Genomic DNA, 13,264 nt, shown 5'->3' on the forward strand with positions numbered 1-13,264 from the left:
CTCACCCAATTCGCAGGTCAGTGCAAGTAAAGTACAAAGTGCAGAGAACCTAAATTACACAAGCGTTTTACAAACTAGCAGGTAAAGTGCAGAGTGCAGATAACCTTAGCTTATTTCTCGCCCTACTCACAGTTCAGTGAAGTGATTGGAATCTTGAGTAACATCTCTTCTATGAATTTCGTCCAACAAGTGAAGGGCAAAATCTCTGGTTTTTAGGTTCCGCACGGCTTTCCGCAAAAGTGCGCGCTAAGACGGGTGCCCACCTTTGACTCGCGCCTTAGATGGCGCACCGTTATGCTCTGCCTTTTCAAAGGGCTAAAGATCGGCAGGAGAGGCTTTGGGGGCAGGACCAAGGCCCCAGTGTTGCCTGTGGTGGTTGGGTCGGCAGGGCAGGGAGGGAAGATGGTGACTCCCTTCCTCTCTGTTTTGCTGGCAGGGAGAATTAGTTGTTGTACCCTCGGTGGCCCTTTTCAAAGGGCTGAAGATCGGCAGGAGAGGCTTTGGGGGCGGGACCAAGACCCCAATGTTGCCTGTGGTGGTCGGATCGGCAGTGCAGGGAGGGAAGATAGTGGCTCCCTTCCTCTCTGTTTTGCCGGCAGGAGGAATTAGTTGTTGCACCCTCGGTGGCCCTTTTCAAAGGGCTGAAGATCACTATTTGACCCTCATTCTTCCTCTTACTATTGTTTAAATTCTTAATTACCAAATGTTGTTATTGTTGAATTTGTTTCACTTGTTTTACTTTGTAAACCGTTTAGAACTGAAAGGCTTGTGCGGTATAAAAATAAAGAGTTATGCTATGTTGGGCATGATTTTGTAAAAAGCGCCTGCTGTTTGGCTAGGCACACTGATCTAAGTGCCTATTTAGGTGCCTAACTTAATTTTTTTAATTGGTTCAATCGGTCCTGTTAACTGAACAGCACCGTTAAAACAAATTTTAAAAAATTAATTTTCTGTTACACGCCATGTGGGTATCTACCCCAAAAATAGGTGTGGTTAGGGGCGGAGTTTGGGCATTGATTTTGTTAGTCACCGGTATTTTCGGCCAAGAAAAACTTACCCTAATATACCAACGCCCAAGTCTTTGATGCTTACCAGTATCCAACTTGAATCAGGTGCCACTAGACACGATTCTTTGACTGACGCGTGGTAGGTACCGTTTCCCTAGGCATCTATCGATTTAAGTGCCGTTTATAGAATCAGGCTTACTGAGTCAAAATGGACAGCCTCTCTGGTGACACCTACTGGTTGAAGAAAAGCATAGTCTCAGTAGCCCTTGAAAAAAGCTTTAGTCTGTTTCTTGGTCATTATTATTGCTAGTTTTGGGGGAGGGAGAAGGGCTCAACACTGAACAACAGTGAGCTGTTGAAAAATAAGTCATTTAAAAATAGATAGCTGCCTTCATAGTAAAGATGGAGTGGTTCTTTCTTTGCCAAATTCTTTTAACTCAAAGTGTATTGGATTGGTCTTCCGAGAACATCCTTCTTCATTAAGAGATTAGTCTTACAAGTAGAATTTCTCCTGTAGAGAAGAATATATTGAACTGTTATTGTGCTTTTGTAAGCAGAACCATTATCTTCAATTCATAAATAGCTGAACAGTTGTTTTCAGTCTGGAAGATGTTGCTGTATAATTTAATTATTGCAATCTGAGCAGTGTATCAGGAACAATTTTTTAATGATCATTTATAAAAATGAAGACTGTTGATCAGTGTTTTTTTATGAGTATTTGTTTGTGTTTTTATTTTAGTGGGAAATATTACATTACATTACATTACATTAGGGATTTCTATTCCGCCTGTGCCTTGCGGTTCTAGGCGGATTATAATAAAGATGATATCTGGGCATTTCCAGTAGAATTACATTACAGGAAAAGAGTAGATTACAAGTAACAGTGAAGAGTTACTCAAAGGGATGTCCACATCCCAGTCCAACCACACCTCCAAATTCGCCCCTTTCAGCTCTGGGCACACAGCAGAATTCAGAGGCCTAAAAAGTCCCTGGATTTCTCCAAAAAATAGGTTTGATTATTGGCATTTGATGTCTTTTAGGTTATCCAAGTGCTGACTTGGGCGGGTTTTTAGACGTGTTTAAGTTTTGATTATGAGCCCCATAGTCTTTAGTCATGCATAGTCTTTCTTAGCCAAAAACTTCTAATATGCATAATTTTCTGTCTGTAATCAGCTCTCTGAAGACAGAGCAGGAACAGTGGCAATCTTTTTAAAGACTTTTTCAGTGTCATCTGTCTAATTAACAAAGTTTTCTGTTTCAGTAGTCTGACCTCTTTGATCGAGTAGACTGCCATAATCTCAAACTAAATGATAAATGCACAATGTTTCATGCCAGCAATTAACTAGTCACACATTTTCACCATATCTACAGGGATTTTTCTCTGGTGTCCACAAAGTCTTCAATATCATTACTATCTCATGCATTTCTTTATTTAACATCATTTCAGCAATCTCGCCATCACTGAAGTAAAGCACAACAGGTGCATCGTTGTCAATATTCAGAACTTCATTAATATCAGCTGTCTAATTTATTAACATTTTCAGATGATAGACTTCTAGCATAAGCAGTGAGATTTGATATCATCAGCGTTTCATCACTGACTTGGAAACCTTCAAAATCTTCCTCTATAGGTTCATTTAAATCAAACATTGTTGATGGTCAAAGTTTATTCAATTATGAACAATGCTGTCAGCCAAGCGTCATGCTCTTAATATATCTTTAAACGCAAATTGTACCAAACCCTGAAAGTGCCCAGAGAAAATGGTGGATGTTAAAGACTATGGTATGGGTCAAGCCTACTGGGTCAATGTCTCATGTTCGCAATCATTGCACTTCAATGTATCTTTAGACTGTACTGAATTTCAGCATATACAAAAGCTCAATAAATACAAAAATAATTTTTTTTTTACATATCTCAAAGAGGGAAGAGACCATTTAAGCATTTTACTCAAGTCTGGGTTCTGACACGTTTCACAAAAAAATGCTGCCTTGGGGAACCCGTATAGACAGCATTTCTTCGAAAACACCAAAGTAGTCTCTGCAAAGAAATAAACACAAAATTTAAAAAAACTAAATAAACATCACAAATATGACTACACAAGACGTGAAAATCAATTACATAGGCTAGAAACCAAACTGAGGGTACATGCTATAAAGTTTATACGGGTTCACAAGACACCGAGCAATCATTCCTGCTCCCTCTTTATACCCACATGCTTCACACGTAAACTCTTAACATCACAATGACGTGTACACAGGTCGAGAAAACCCATAACTGAAAATGAGTTAACAAAAATTAAGGGCAACATTGCGACTCCAACATAAAGAACAACATGCTATTCTAAACTGATAGGGTTAAAAAAAACATGCTGCTCACATAGAGGAATAGATAAGCTGCTACCGTCTGCCATCTAAAAATCCATTCCTATTCTTTTTGCCATAAACGGACCATCAGATTTCCCCCTCTTGGTAAAGTAAGAAATTCAAGAACAATAAAGCGGAAATCAGATGTCATGTTGTAAATCTGCCCAATGCTGTACTATGGGTGCCTCCTATTCCCCTCTGCGAATCCTACTCAAATGTTGGTACAATTTGCACTTAGAGATATATTAAGAGCATGACACGCGACTGACAGCATTGTTTATAACAGTATTTACTCTTTTGTGTCAGCATTTATATAAATCCTATTCCCTTGTTTGATGTTAAAGTTTATGCCAAGCATTGGCAAGTGCATAAATGACATCCTTAAGAGAAAGTCTTGAATTCTTAGCCTCTGTTAATTGCATCAAGCATGCAGTTAGGAAACAGTCTTTATTCTTGGTCTTCATGGAATGTAAAATTCCTTGGTCATAAGGCTTTAGTAAGGATGTCACATTGAATGGGGAGGTAAATGGCAGGACCATTATTTTTCACAAGAAGTTCTTGAGGTGGATATGCAGAGCAATCATCTTGGATTTTTAGCAATCTTGTTTAAACATTATTTTTTTTCTGCCTCAAAACCGCTTGTTTTAGTTGGAGCCTACCTCTCATGGATACCCCAGGCCTTTTTAGTACTGGATCCTGCACTTTTTGTGCAAACCGCTTGTTTTAGTTGGAGCCTACCTCTCATGGATACCCCAGGCCTTTTTAGTACTGGATCCTGCACTTTTTGTGCAGAACTTATAGTTGAGGAGCGGCCATGTTCCACATGCTGCGGGACATGGGAGGAAGGGGCAGGAGCTTTGGGTTTAGATCCCATCCAGTCCTTCAAGGCCATGGAACCCCAAAAATCCCAGAAAATTCAGTCTAAGGGGAAGAGATCCTACTTAGATGAATTGAACAGTGATGGGGCGAAATGTAAGTGCATGGTGGTGGATGAATCTCCTCTTCCTCAGTCTAGGATTGTTCAAGGAGTCTCAGGTCCCCCAACACAAGACTTCTCCAATTTTGTCAGTCTTTTATGGAAAGTCTACTTAACAGGACTGGGAAGTGCTGCACTGCCTTCGGGTGCGCCTGCTCCACCTAAGGGTGATTTATCTCTGAGGCAGGCATCCCTGCCTCATACCATGCTGGCTCCTAGTGTTGGTGACCCTTTGGAGGAGGTCTGGGATGATCGTTAGCCCCTTTCCATGCCTTTATTATCACAGGGCTCTTCTGCGATGGTGGATGATGTGGGATCGCTCACAGGGTTAAGTAGCCAAGGAGCAGGAGCGTCAGTGGAACACAGTGATGATATCTCAGTGTGTCGCCTTTTCAGATCAGCTTCAGTTTTCCATGTCATTTCAACCCTATTTATGTTGAAGCTCGATGCCCAGCAGCCCTCCACCTCGCAGATGCTGTTATGTGTGGCACTAATGCATAGATTAACTTTTTTCATGTTCATCCAAATCTTACTTTCTTAGTCACTGACCAATGGGAAGTGCCTTAAGACTCCCTTAAGGTGGTCAGAGCTTTGTCTAGACTCTATCCTATGAATCTAGCAGCTGGTTGCACAGCCGAAGGTGGACTCTGCAGTAGTGCAAAAACCAAGCGCACCTCCCTTCCTAGTGAAGGTGGAGTGATGCTAAAGGACACAGGACCGAAAGGTGGATGTGATCCTTAAAAGACAGTTTGAAGCAGTGGCTTTGTATCAAAACTTCATCAGCTGCCTCCTTCATGGCATGGGCCTGACATACCAGAGTACAGACTAGTCCGTCTGAGCTTGGGGACTTCTGTCCCCACATGTTTAAGGAAGGTGTGGATTATGTGGCTGATTCTGAATCCTGAGTAATGTTTCAGCTTACTCTGATTATGTTGGCTAGATGCTTTGGATCAGACAATGAGCAGGTGACTCAGCCTTCAAAGTTGCGCTTAGCAGATTACCCTTCAAGGGGCAGATGCTGTTTGACAGAGGGCTAGATGAGCTCATGGCCAGTGTGGTGGATTGCTGCCCAAATCCTTCCCAGATAGTAAGAGCAGTCGACCTGCCTGGGGCGGCAGAGACAGTTTTCGTGCCTCTAGGAGACCCACCAATTTTTCACCGTTTACTCTTCTCAGAGGCCCGTTTAGGGGTCCAGATAGAGATTTGGCAGTTACAGGTGCCAGTAACCCATGGGTTCCTGTAGTGGCTCGACCTCCAAGAAGCAACAATGATGTCAGGACAACGGCTGCTCCTCATATCGTAGGGTGTCTGTCAGCATTCTGGGAAGAATGGGAACGGATTTCGTCAGACCTCAGGGTTCTAGACATTATCCGGGTAGGGGCACAGGATCAAATTTTCTTGGTCCCCTCTGGATCTGTTCCTCGACTCTCCAGCTGGACTGCCAGAGAAGGAGGCCAGAGTCAGTGACAGTGCAGCATCTCTTAGACATTCACACCATAAAACCAATTCTCGAAGAAGAATCGGGCTTAGGCATATATTCTTTATACTTCATAGTGCCAAAGAAAGGCACAGAAGATTGGAGGTCCTTTCTGGATTTGAAGTCTCTAAATGAGTCCCTAAAGGTCCACCCGTTTCGCATGAAGATGGTCTGCTCCTGCTCCTCCTATCTCCCATCAAAGTGGCGGTAGCTCCAGGAGAATTCCTTACCTCTTTGGATTGACGGAGGCGTGTCTTCACATACCCATCTTTTTGTAAAGTCTGTATATCTCACTAAAATTTGTCATACCCATACTATGAATGTACTCCTGTAACCCGTTCTGGGCTCCTTTGGGAAGACGGGCTAAATAAATGACTAAATAAATAAATATATTCCCTCTCCAGTTCTCCCTTCTATTCAGATGGTCTCCGCAACATCACTCCCTGTAAACGCAGCTCCCCTGAATGGAGGATAAAAGCTCATCCAGTGTTGGTGGTTCCAAGGGGAGAACTTGGCATCGGAATTGACACGTGGGACACCCTCCCGCCCTGCCAGCAATTTATCTGATGCACCTGGTTTCTGACTCAAGCTTAATGGTCAGTTCCATAGCTAAAATTTTACTGTCAGTCAGACTATTGGATTAGGAAGAGACTGTATATAAGATGCAGTTACTTTTTCACATGGGTGATAACAGGTATTGGATAACTTTGTTTCTTAAATAAGGGCCCCTTTTACAAAGCCGCAGTAGTGAGCGTGGCAAATGCGATGAAGCCCCTAGAAATTGAATAGACTTTATTGCATTTGCCATGAGGGACTTGCTACCGCGGTTTTGTAAAAGGAGCACTAGATAAAGTAATACAAGAAAAAACAAACAAACCCCTGTGTTCTGTGTTTACTCAGGTTTTCTTTGGTGGTAATACATTTTGCTTAAAGATCAGAAACCATTTAGTGTCATTGCAGCCAGTTTTGATTAAATATATATGTTACCTTGTAACCCGTTCTGAGCTGTCTGGGAAGGATGAGATATAAAACAAATAAATAAATGAAATTACAAAGGAGCAATGGTTGAGCTCCATAAATGTTCAGACTGTTTATATTTCTTGTGCACTTTGTATTTTCTTGGATTCATTGTTCCTCTCAAAGGCTCGTTAATGTTTTAACTACATTACTGTTTCTTCAGTGATTGTTTTAAATTCATCTGGGCAGATCAGACACTTGATTTCGAGGAATTTCCCATATCCTTTATTCTACTGTCTTCTTCTGTAGGGTTGTCACCAGCTTTGGTATGAACTGAAATTAGCAGCCGAAACCATGGAGAAGGAGGAGTTGAAAAGCTGTCATTGACATCCTCTGCAGTATGCTCATAAACACAGATGGATAACCCTATAGTTCATCATAGCATCCCTATCTACTGGAAAAGATATTATCAAGGTAAGAACCTAATTTCTTTTTAGATGTCATATCAAAACTACCTCTCTATGAGTTACCCCCTCTTCTACAAAGCTGCGCAGTAACGGCCCCGAAGCCCTTCAAATCTCTATGGGCTTCAGGGCCATTACCTCAGCGGCCCATGCTAAACGGCTTCGTAGAAGAGGCCCTTGTATTTTGTTTGGAAAATGTTTGTTCATAGTTCCCATTTTGGATGAATCCAGCAGAGGGCAGGCTTGTCTACAGTTAGAAACAAAAACTATGCCTAATGTGAACTAGCATGAGAGTATTATGCAGTCCTGTTTAGCTCTTTTAATTCAGAGAACTACATTAACATATTGATTCTCAGAACAAGTACTTTTTCATATGAATCTAGCTGTATTATACACTTTTGAACATAATATGATGTGGAGTCAGGTTTGAGAGAACCAGAGAACCTCAAATTTCTAAACTTAAATTTGAACTGCTTTGGAAAAAATACATCCTTTCTAGCTCAAAAGTTAATTTCTTTTTGTGTTGAAGATGTTTATGGTGCAGTTGACCCTTGGAGAGCAGACCTGGGAAGCTGAAGGGACCAGTATTAAAAAGGCACAGCATACCACCGCTAGCAAAGCCTTGATTGAAAGCATCCTCCCTAAACCATCTCCTAGACCACTCAAAACCATCATGAATAATAATCCTGGTAAGCTTTGTACAGTTTTCATAGTATGTTGTATATTCTCATTTAACCGGATTAGATCTATTGAATAATTCCACAATAATAGTGGGTCAAAGTCAGCTAGATAAGAGGGAACATCAGATTCAAGTTTCGAGTAGGATTTTTTTAAAAAGAGATGCTAAAGTGAGTATGCATAATTCTTATTTGCTGTAGCTAAAGCTGGTAAACTGCATGTTCATATATTTACTGCAAGATTCACCTTTGAAGGTAAAATTAAGTCAGTTTACAATGTGTGGTCAAAGTTTAGGTGCACATTTCTAACCAACTCTTGTTTCGTAAGTAGAGAGGTATAGGGCTGTACTATTTTGTGTAAGTTTTGGGCAGTTTCATAATTTGTTGTCCATAGCTTTCCTTTAAATATTGTATATGACATATAAGCAATGGGATGTGATGGGCTTTATCTATACAGATGATATATAATTATTTTTCCTTGGGAAGGAGGAGTTGAAGTGATTTTAAAGCAACTGAATCTAATTTTACAGGCCATTGAACACTTATTAGCTGTGAGTAATATGGTCCTAAATATGCAAAAGACTGAAATTTTAGTGAGAGAAAAGCAGAGAAGAGAACAGGAGAGGGGAAGAAGGAGCAAGAAAAGGCAGGAGAGAGCAAGGAACATTGGTGAAAGGTAGCTCCGCCCCCGGCATCATCCACTGGAGCTCCTCCTTAAAAGGGGAGGGGCCAACAGAGCTCAGCCCAATGAAGCTCAGTTAAACAGGCTTGGGCAGGCAAGCAGGAGGCAGGAAAGGAGAAGGAGAAAAAAAGCAAAGAAGAGAACAGGAGAGGGGAAGAAGGAACAAGAGAAGGCAGGTGAGAGGTAGCTCGCCCCCCCCTCCCCCCCGATGTCATCCACCGGAGCGCCTCCTTAAAAGGGGAGGGGCCAACAGAGCTCAGCCATTCGGTGCGCGTCGAAGGTGAGCATTAAAGGCGCTCACCTTAGTGAGAGCGCCTTTGTGAAAGGCCTTAAGAAGGGACGAGCAAAGAAGGACACTAAGGAAGGACACCTACACAGGCAAGTACCACAAGGGCAACAGGACAGACAAGCACAACACAGTAGTAGCAGAGGGCAATCACAGCAGACACAGAGGACACACACAAGCAACAGGGGTGGCAGGTTTAAAATGAAGAAAAGGACTTCACAGTAACACCGAGGATGCTGCACAGATTCCTACACAAGGAGAAGCCACTTCAGACGACAGACTGGCAAGCGGACAACAATGGATGCAGCAGACAGAAGCAGGATGTTGAACTATCCAGTTTTCTGCACCGTTTGCCATATGTATGACTATCTCCCCTCTGGGAGGTGGTCTTATGTATGCACTCGATGCGAGAAACTGGAGGGCCTGAAGAAGCAAGTCAGACTCCTGGAAGGCAGAATACTGGAACTAGAAGCACTTCAAGCAGTGGAAGAGGAGGACAGAGAAGCAGAAAACTCCATGACAGAGGAAACCGTTGAGGAAGAAGTCAGGGAGTTAGAGAAGTTAATCAAACAGCCATATAGGGAGGCCATGGAAAATCACCAACAACAGTGGAGCTGCCAAGATACACCTACAGTGAACGAGGACCAAGATACATCTACAGTGAGTGAGGACCACCTGGAGGACAACCACAAGGAAGATGAGTCCAGTGCAAGCCAATGCCAGGATGAGGAAAGATGGAAGTGCACAGAGGATACAGACCTATGGCTGGAGAGATGGTCATGCACCAGGAACACGGACTTGCAGCTAGAGAGGCAAGAGAAGATAGAGAGGACAGCAGTCGTCGTGGGGGACTCCATCATCAGACAAGTCAACAGCCACATAGTGGGAGGAAGACAGGATCGGCTGGTGACCTGCCTACTGGGAGCCAGGGTAGAAGATATAGTGAGCCGCATTGACGGGATCATCGACAGCGTGGAAGAGGAAGATACGGCGGTGGTGATCCACGTGGGGACAAACATGGCCAACAGGAACTACAGCAGAGAAGGACTGAAGGATCAGTTCCGGATGCTAGGAGGGAAGTTGGAGACCAGAATGCCGAGGGTAGCGTTCTCAGAGATCCTGCCAGTACCCAGAGCCGACGAGAAGAGGCAGATGGAGCTGCAAGCAGTCAACGCATGGATGAGGTGCTGGTGTGAGGAAGAACGATTCCACTTCATGCACAACTGGACGATGTTCTGGGGGAAGAGCAAGCTATTCAGAAAGGGGGAAGAGCAAGCTATTCAGAAAGGATGGACTCTACCTCAGCAGAGACAGAACGAGGCTTCTTGCATGCAACATCAAGAGAGAAATCAAGAAGTTTTTAAACTAGGAAGAAGGGAAAAGCTGACAGTCGACTAAGAGTCGATGGTTCGGGAACCGGTATACCCAGAGGATACCATAGAAACATAGAAAAGTGACGGCAGAAAAGGGCCAAGGCCCATCGAGTCTGTCCACTCTATTGACCCTCCCTCCTAACTATCTTTTGAGATATCCCTTTAACTCTACCCTCCTAGAGATCCGACCTGGGCATCCCATCTGTTTTTAAAATCTGACACGCTGCTGACCTCGATCACCTGCACTGGAAGCTCATTCCAATTGTCAACCACTCTTTCGGTAAAGAAATACTTCCTGGTGTTGCCATGAAACTTCCCGCCCTTGATTTTTAGCGGATGCACTCTTGTGGTCGAGGGTCCCTTAAGAGAGAACATATCATCTTCCAACTCGATACGACCAGTGATATACTTAAATGTCTCAATCATGTCTCCCCTCTCCCTACGTTCCTCGAGAGAGTATAGTCGCAATTTGTTCAGCCTTTCTCTGTATGGGAGATCCTTGAGTCCGGAGACCATCCTGGTGGCCATTCGCTGAACCGACTCAACTCTCAGTACATCTTTACGGTAATGTGGTCTCCAGAATTGTACACAGTACTCCAGGTGAGGCCTCACCATGGTTCTGTACATTGGCATTAGGACGTCGGGCTTCTGACTTACGAAGCTCCTGTGGATACAACCCAGCATTTGCCTAGCCTTGGATGAAGCCTTCTCCACTTGATTGGCAGTTTTCATGTCTTCACTAATGATTACCCCTAAATCGCATTCTGCTGCATTCCTAGCCAGGGTTTCTCCATTTAATGTGTACGTTCTGCATGGATTATTGTTGCCAAGGTGCATGACCTTGCATTTTTTAGCGTTGAAGCTTAGCTGCCAGATCGAGGACCAATGTTCCAATAAAAGCAGGTCCTGCGTCATACTATCGGACAATTTGCTGTTGCTTACAATGTTACAGAGTTTGGCATCGTCAGCGAATAACGTTATTTTTCCTTGAAGCCCTTGAGTCAGGTCTCCTATGAATATGTTGAAAAGGATTGGGCCCAAGACTGAGCCCTAAGGCACACCGCTGGTCACCTCCGACGTTTTAGAGAGGGTACCATTAACCACCACCCTCTGAAGTCTACCACTCAGCCAATCGCTCACCCATGCTGTTAGTGTTTCATCTAATCCCAACGATTTCATCTTATTCAATAACCTGCAGTGGGGGACACTATCAAAAGCTTTACTGAAGTCCAAGTACACATGCAGGAAGGTAACAGGGAAGACTCACCGGATCATAGGGAAGACTCACCGGATCATAGGCAAGACAGAAATCCTGATGTATTGAAAGGGACATAAGAGGGAAGGAAATGCAAGAAAGTAACAGGCTGCAAACTCAAGTGTATGTACACGAACGCAAGGAGCCTTAGGAATAAGATGGGGGAATTGGAAGCTATGGCACAAAAAGATAGCCTTGACATCATCAGCATCACAGAAACATGGTGGAACGAGGTGGGACACTATACTACCGGGATACAAGCTATACCACAGACACAGAGTGGGTCAAAAAGGTGGGGGTATTGCCCTATATGTCAAAGAGGAAATTGAGTCTACCGGAGAGAACACGCTGGACACAAAAAATAAGGTAGAGTCTGTATGGGTCAAAATTCCAGGAACAAATGGAACGGAAACGAAGATCAGGATCTACTACCGACCCCGAGGGCAGTCCGAAGAAATTGATGGAGAAATGACGAATGAGATTGAACGCAACTGCAAGGGAGGCAACGCAGTTATCATGGGTGACTTCAATTATCCGGGGATAGACTAGAACCTAGGCACCTCCGACTGCAGTACGAAGACCAAGTTCCTGGATGCTTTAGGCGATTGTTTCCTGGAACAACTTGTCAAGGAAAATACAAGAGGAAATGCAATTTTGGACTTAATTCTAAATGGACTACGAGGACCGGCGCAAGGTTTAGAAGTAGAATAGACGCTGTGAAGCAGAGATCACAATATGATCCTCTTCAACTTGGACACAGGGGCAAAACATCGATCCAGAATGACGGCTATGGCACTGAACTTCTGAAAATGGAATTACAAAAAGGATGAGACTCATGGTGGGGAAGAAGATTAAAAAGAGGATAAGCACTGTAAAAACGCTAGAGCGTCCCTTTTTATGGACACAGTCACCGAGGTGCAAAATCTCTATATACTGCATATATATCAACAAGGGATCCAAGAGGAAAAAGAACAAGGAACCGGCGTGGCTCACTGTAGCGGTGAAGGAAGTGATCAGAGACAAGAGACAAGAAGACTTCGTTTAAGGAATGGAAAAGGTCAAAAACGGATGAAAACTGGAAAAAGCATAAACAACATCAAAGCAGGTACCATAAGGTGGTAAGAGGGGCCAAAAGAGACTATGAGGAAAAAATAACCAAGGAGGCGAAAAACTTCAAGCCGTTCTTTTGATATATTAAGGGGAAACAACCCGCGAGGGAAGCGGTCGGGCCATTAGATGACCATGGAATAAAGGGAGTGCTAAAGGAGGACAAAGCCATCGCCGACAAACTGAACACATTTTTTGCTTTTGTATTTACCGAAGAGGGATATGCACAACATACTGGAAGCCGACAGGCTATACGCAGGAAACGAAGATGGGAAACTGACAGGGTTGACAGTCAGTCTAGAAGAGGTATGCAGGCAGATTGATAGGCTTAAAAACTGTAAATCTCCGGGACTGGATGGCATCCATCCGAGGGTAATCAAGGAACTGAAAGGGGCTATAGCTGAACTGCTTCAACTAATAGCCAATCTGTCAATCAAATCAGGAAGGATTCCGGAAGACTGGAAAGTGGCGAATGTTATACCGATCTTCAAGAAAGGTTCAAGGGGAGATTCAGGAGACTACAGACTGGTGAGTCTGACCTTGATACCGGGAAAGATGGTAGAGGCACTGATAAAGGACCACATCATTGATCACCTTGACGGACACAATCGGCTGAGGACCAACCAGCATGGGTTCAGC

General features: G+C 43.5%; 1 protein-coding gene across 5 annotated transcripts in view; it reads left to right on the plus strand.

Annotated features, from left to right (window-relative positions):
- STAU2 (staufen double-stranded RNA binding protein 2) overlaps window positions 1–13,264 on the plus strand; it is a 365,534-nt gene that overhangs the window by 36,639 nt on the left and 315,631 nt on the right. For all 5 annotated transcript variants that reach the window (XM_033933324.1, XM_033933325.1, XM_033933321.1 and 2 more), the window contains one exon: window positions 7,775–7,934. In XM_033933324.1, coding sequence (XP_033789215.1) covers window positions 7,775–7,934 — 160 coding nt within the window. The remainder of the gene's footprint in view (window positions 1–7,774; window positions 7,935–13,264) is intronic.

The sequence above is a fragment of the Geotrypetes seraphini genome, chromosome 2, assembly GCF_902459505.1.
Source record: "Geotrypetes seraphini chromosome 2, aGeoSer1.1, whole genome shotgun sequence".
Classification (NCBI taxonomy): Eukaryota; Metazoa; Chordata; class Amphibia; order Gymnophiona; family Dermophiidae; genus Geotrypetes; species Geotrypetes seraphini.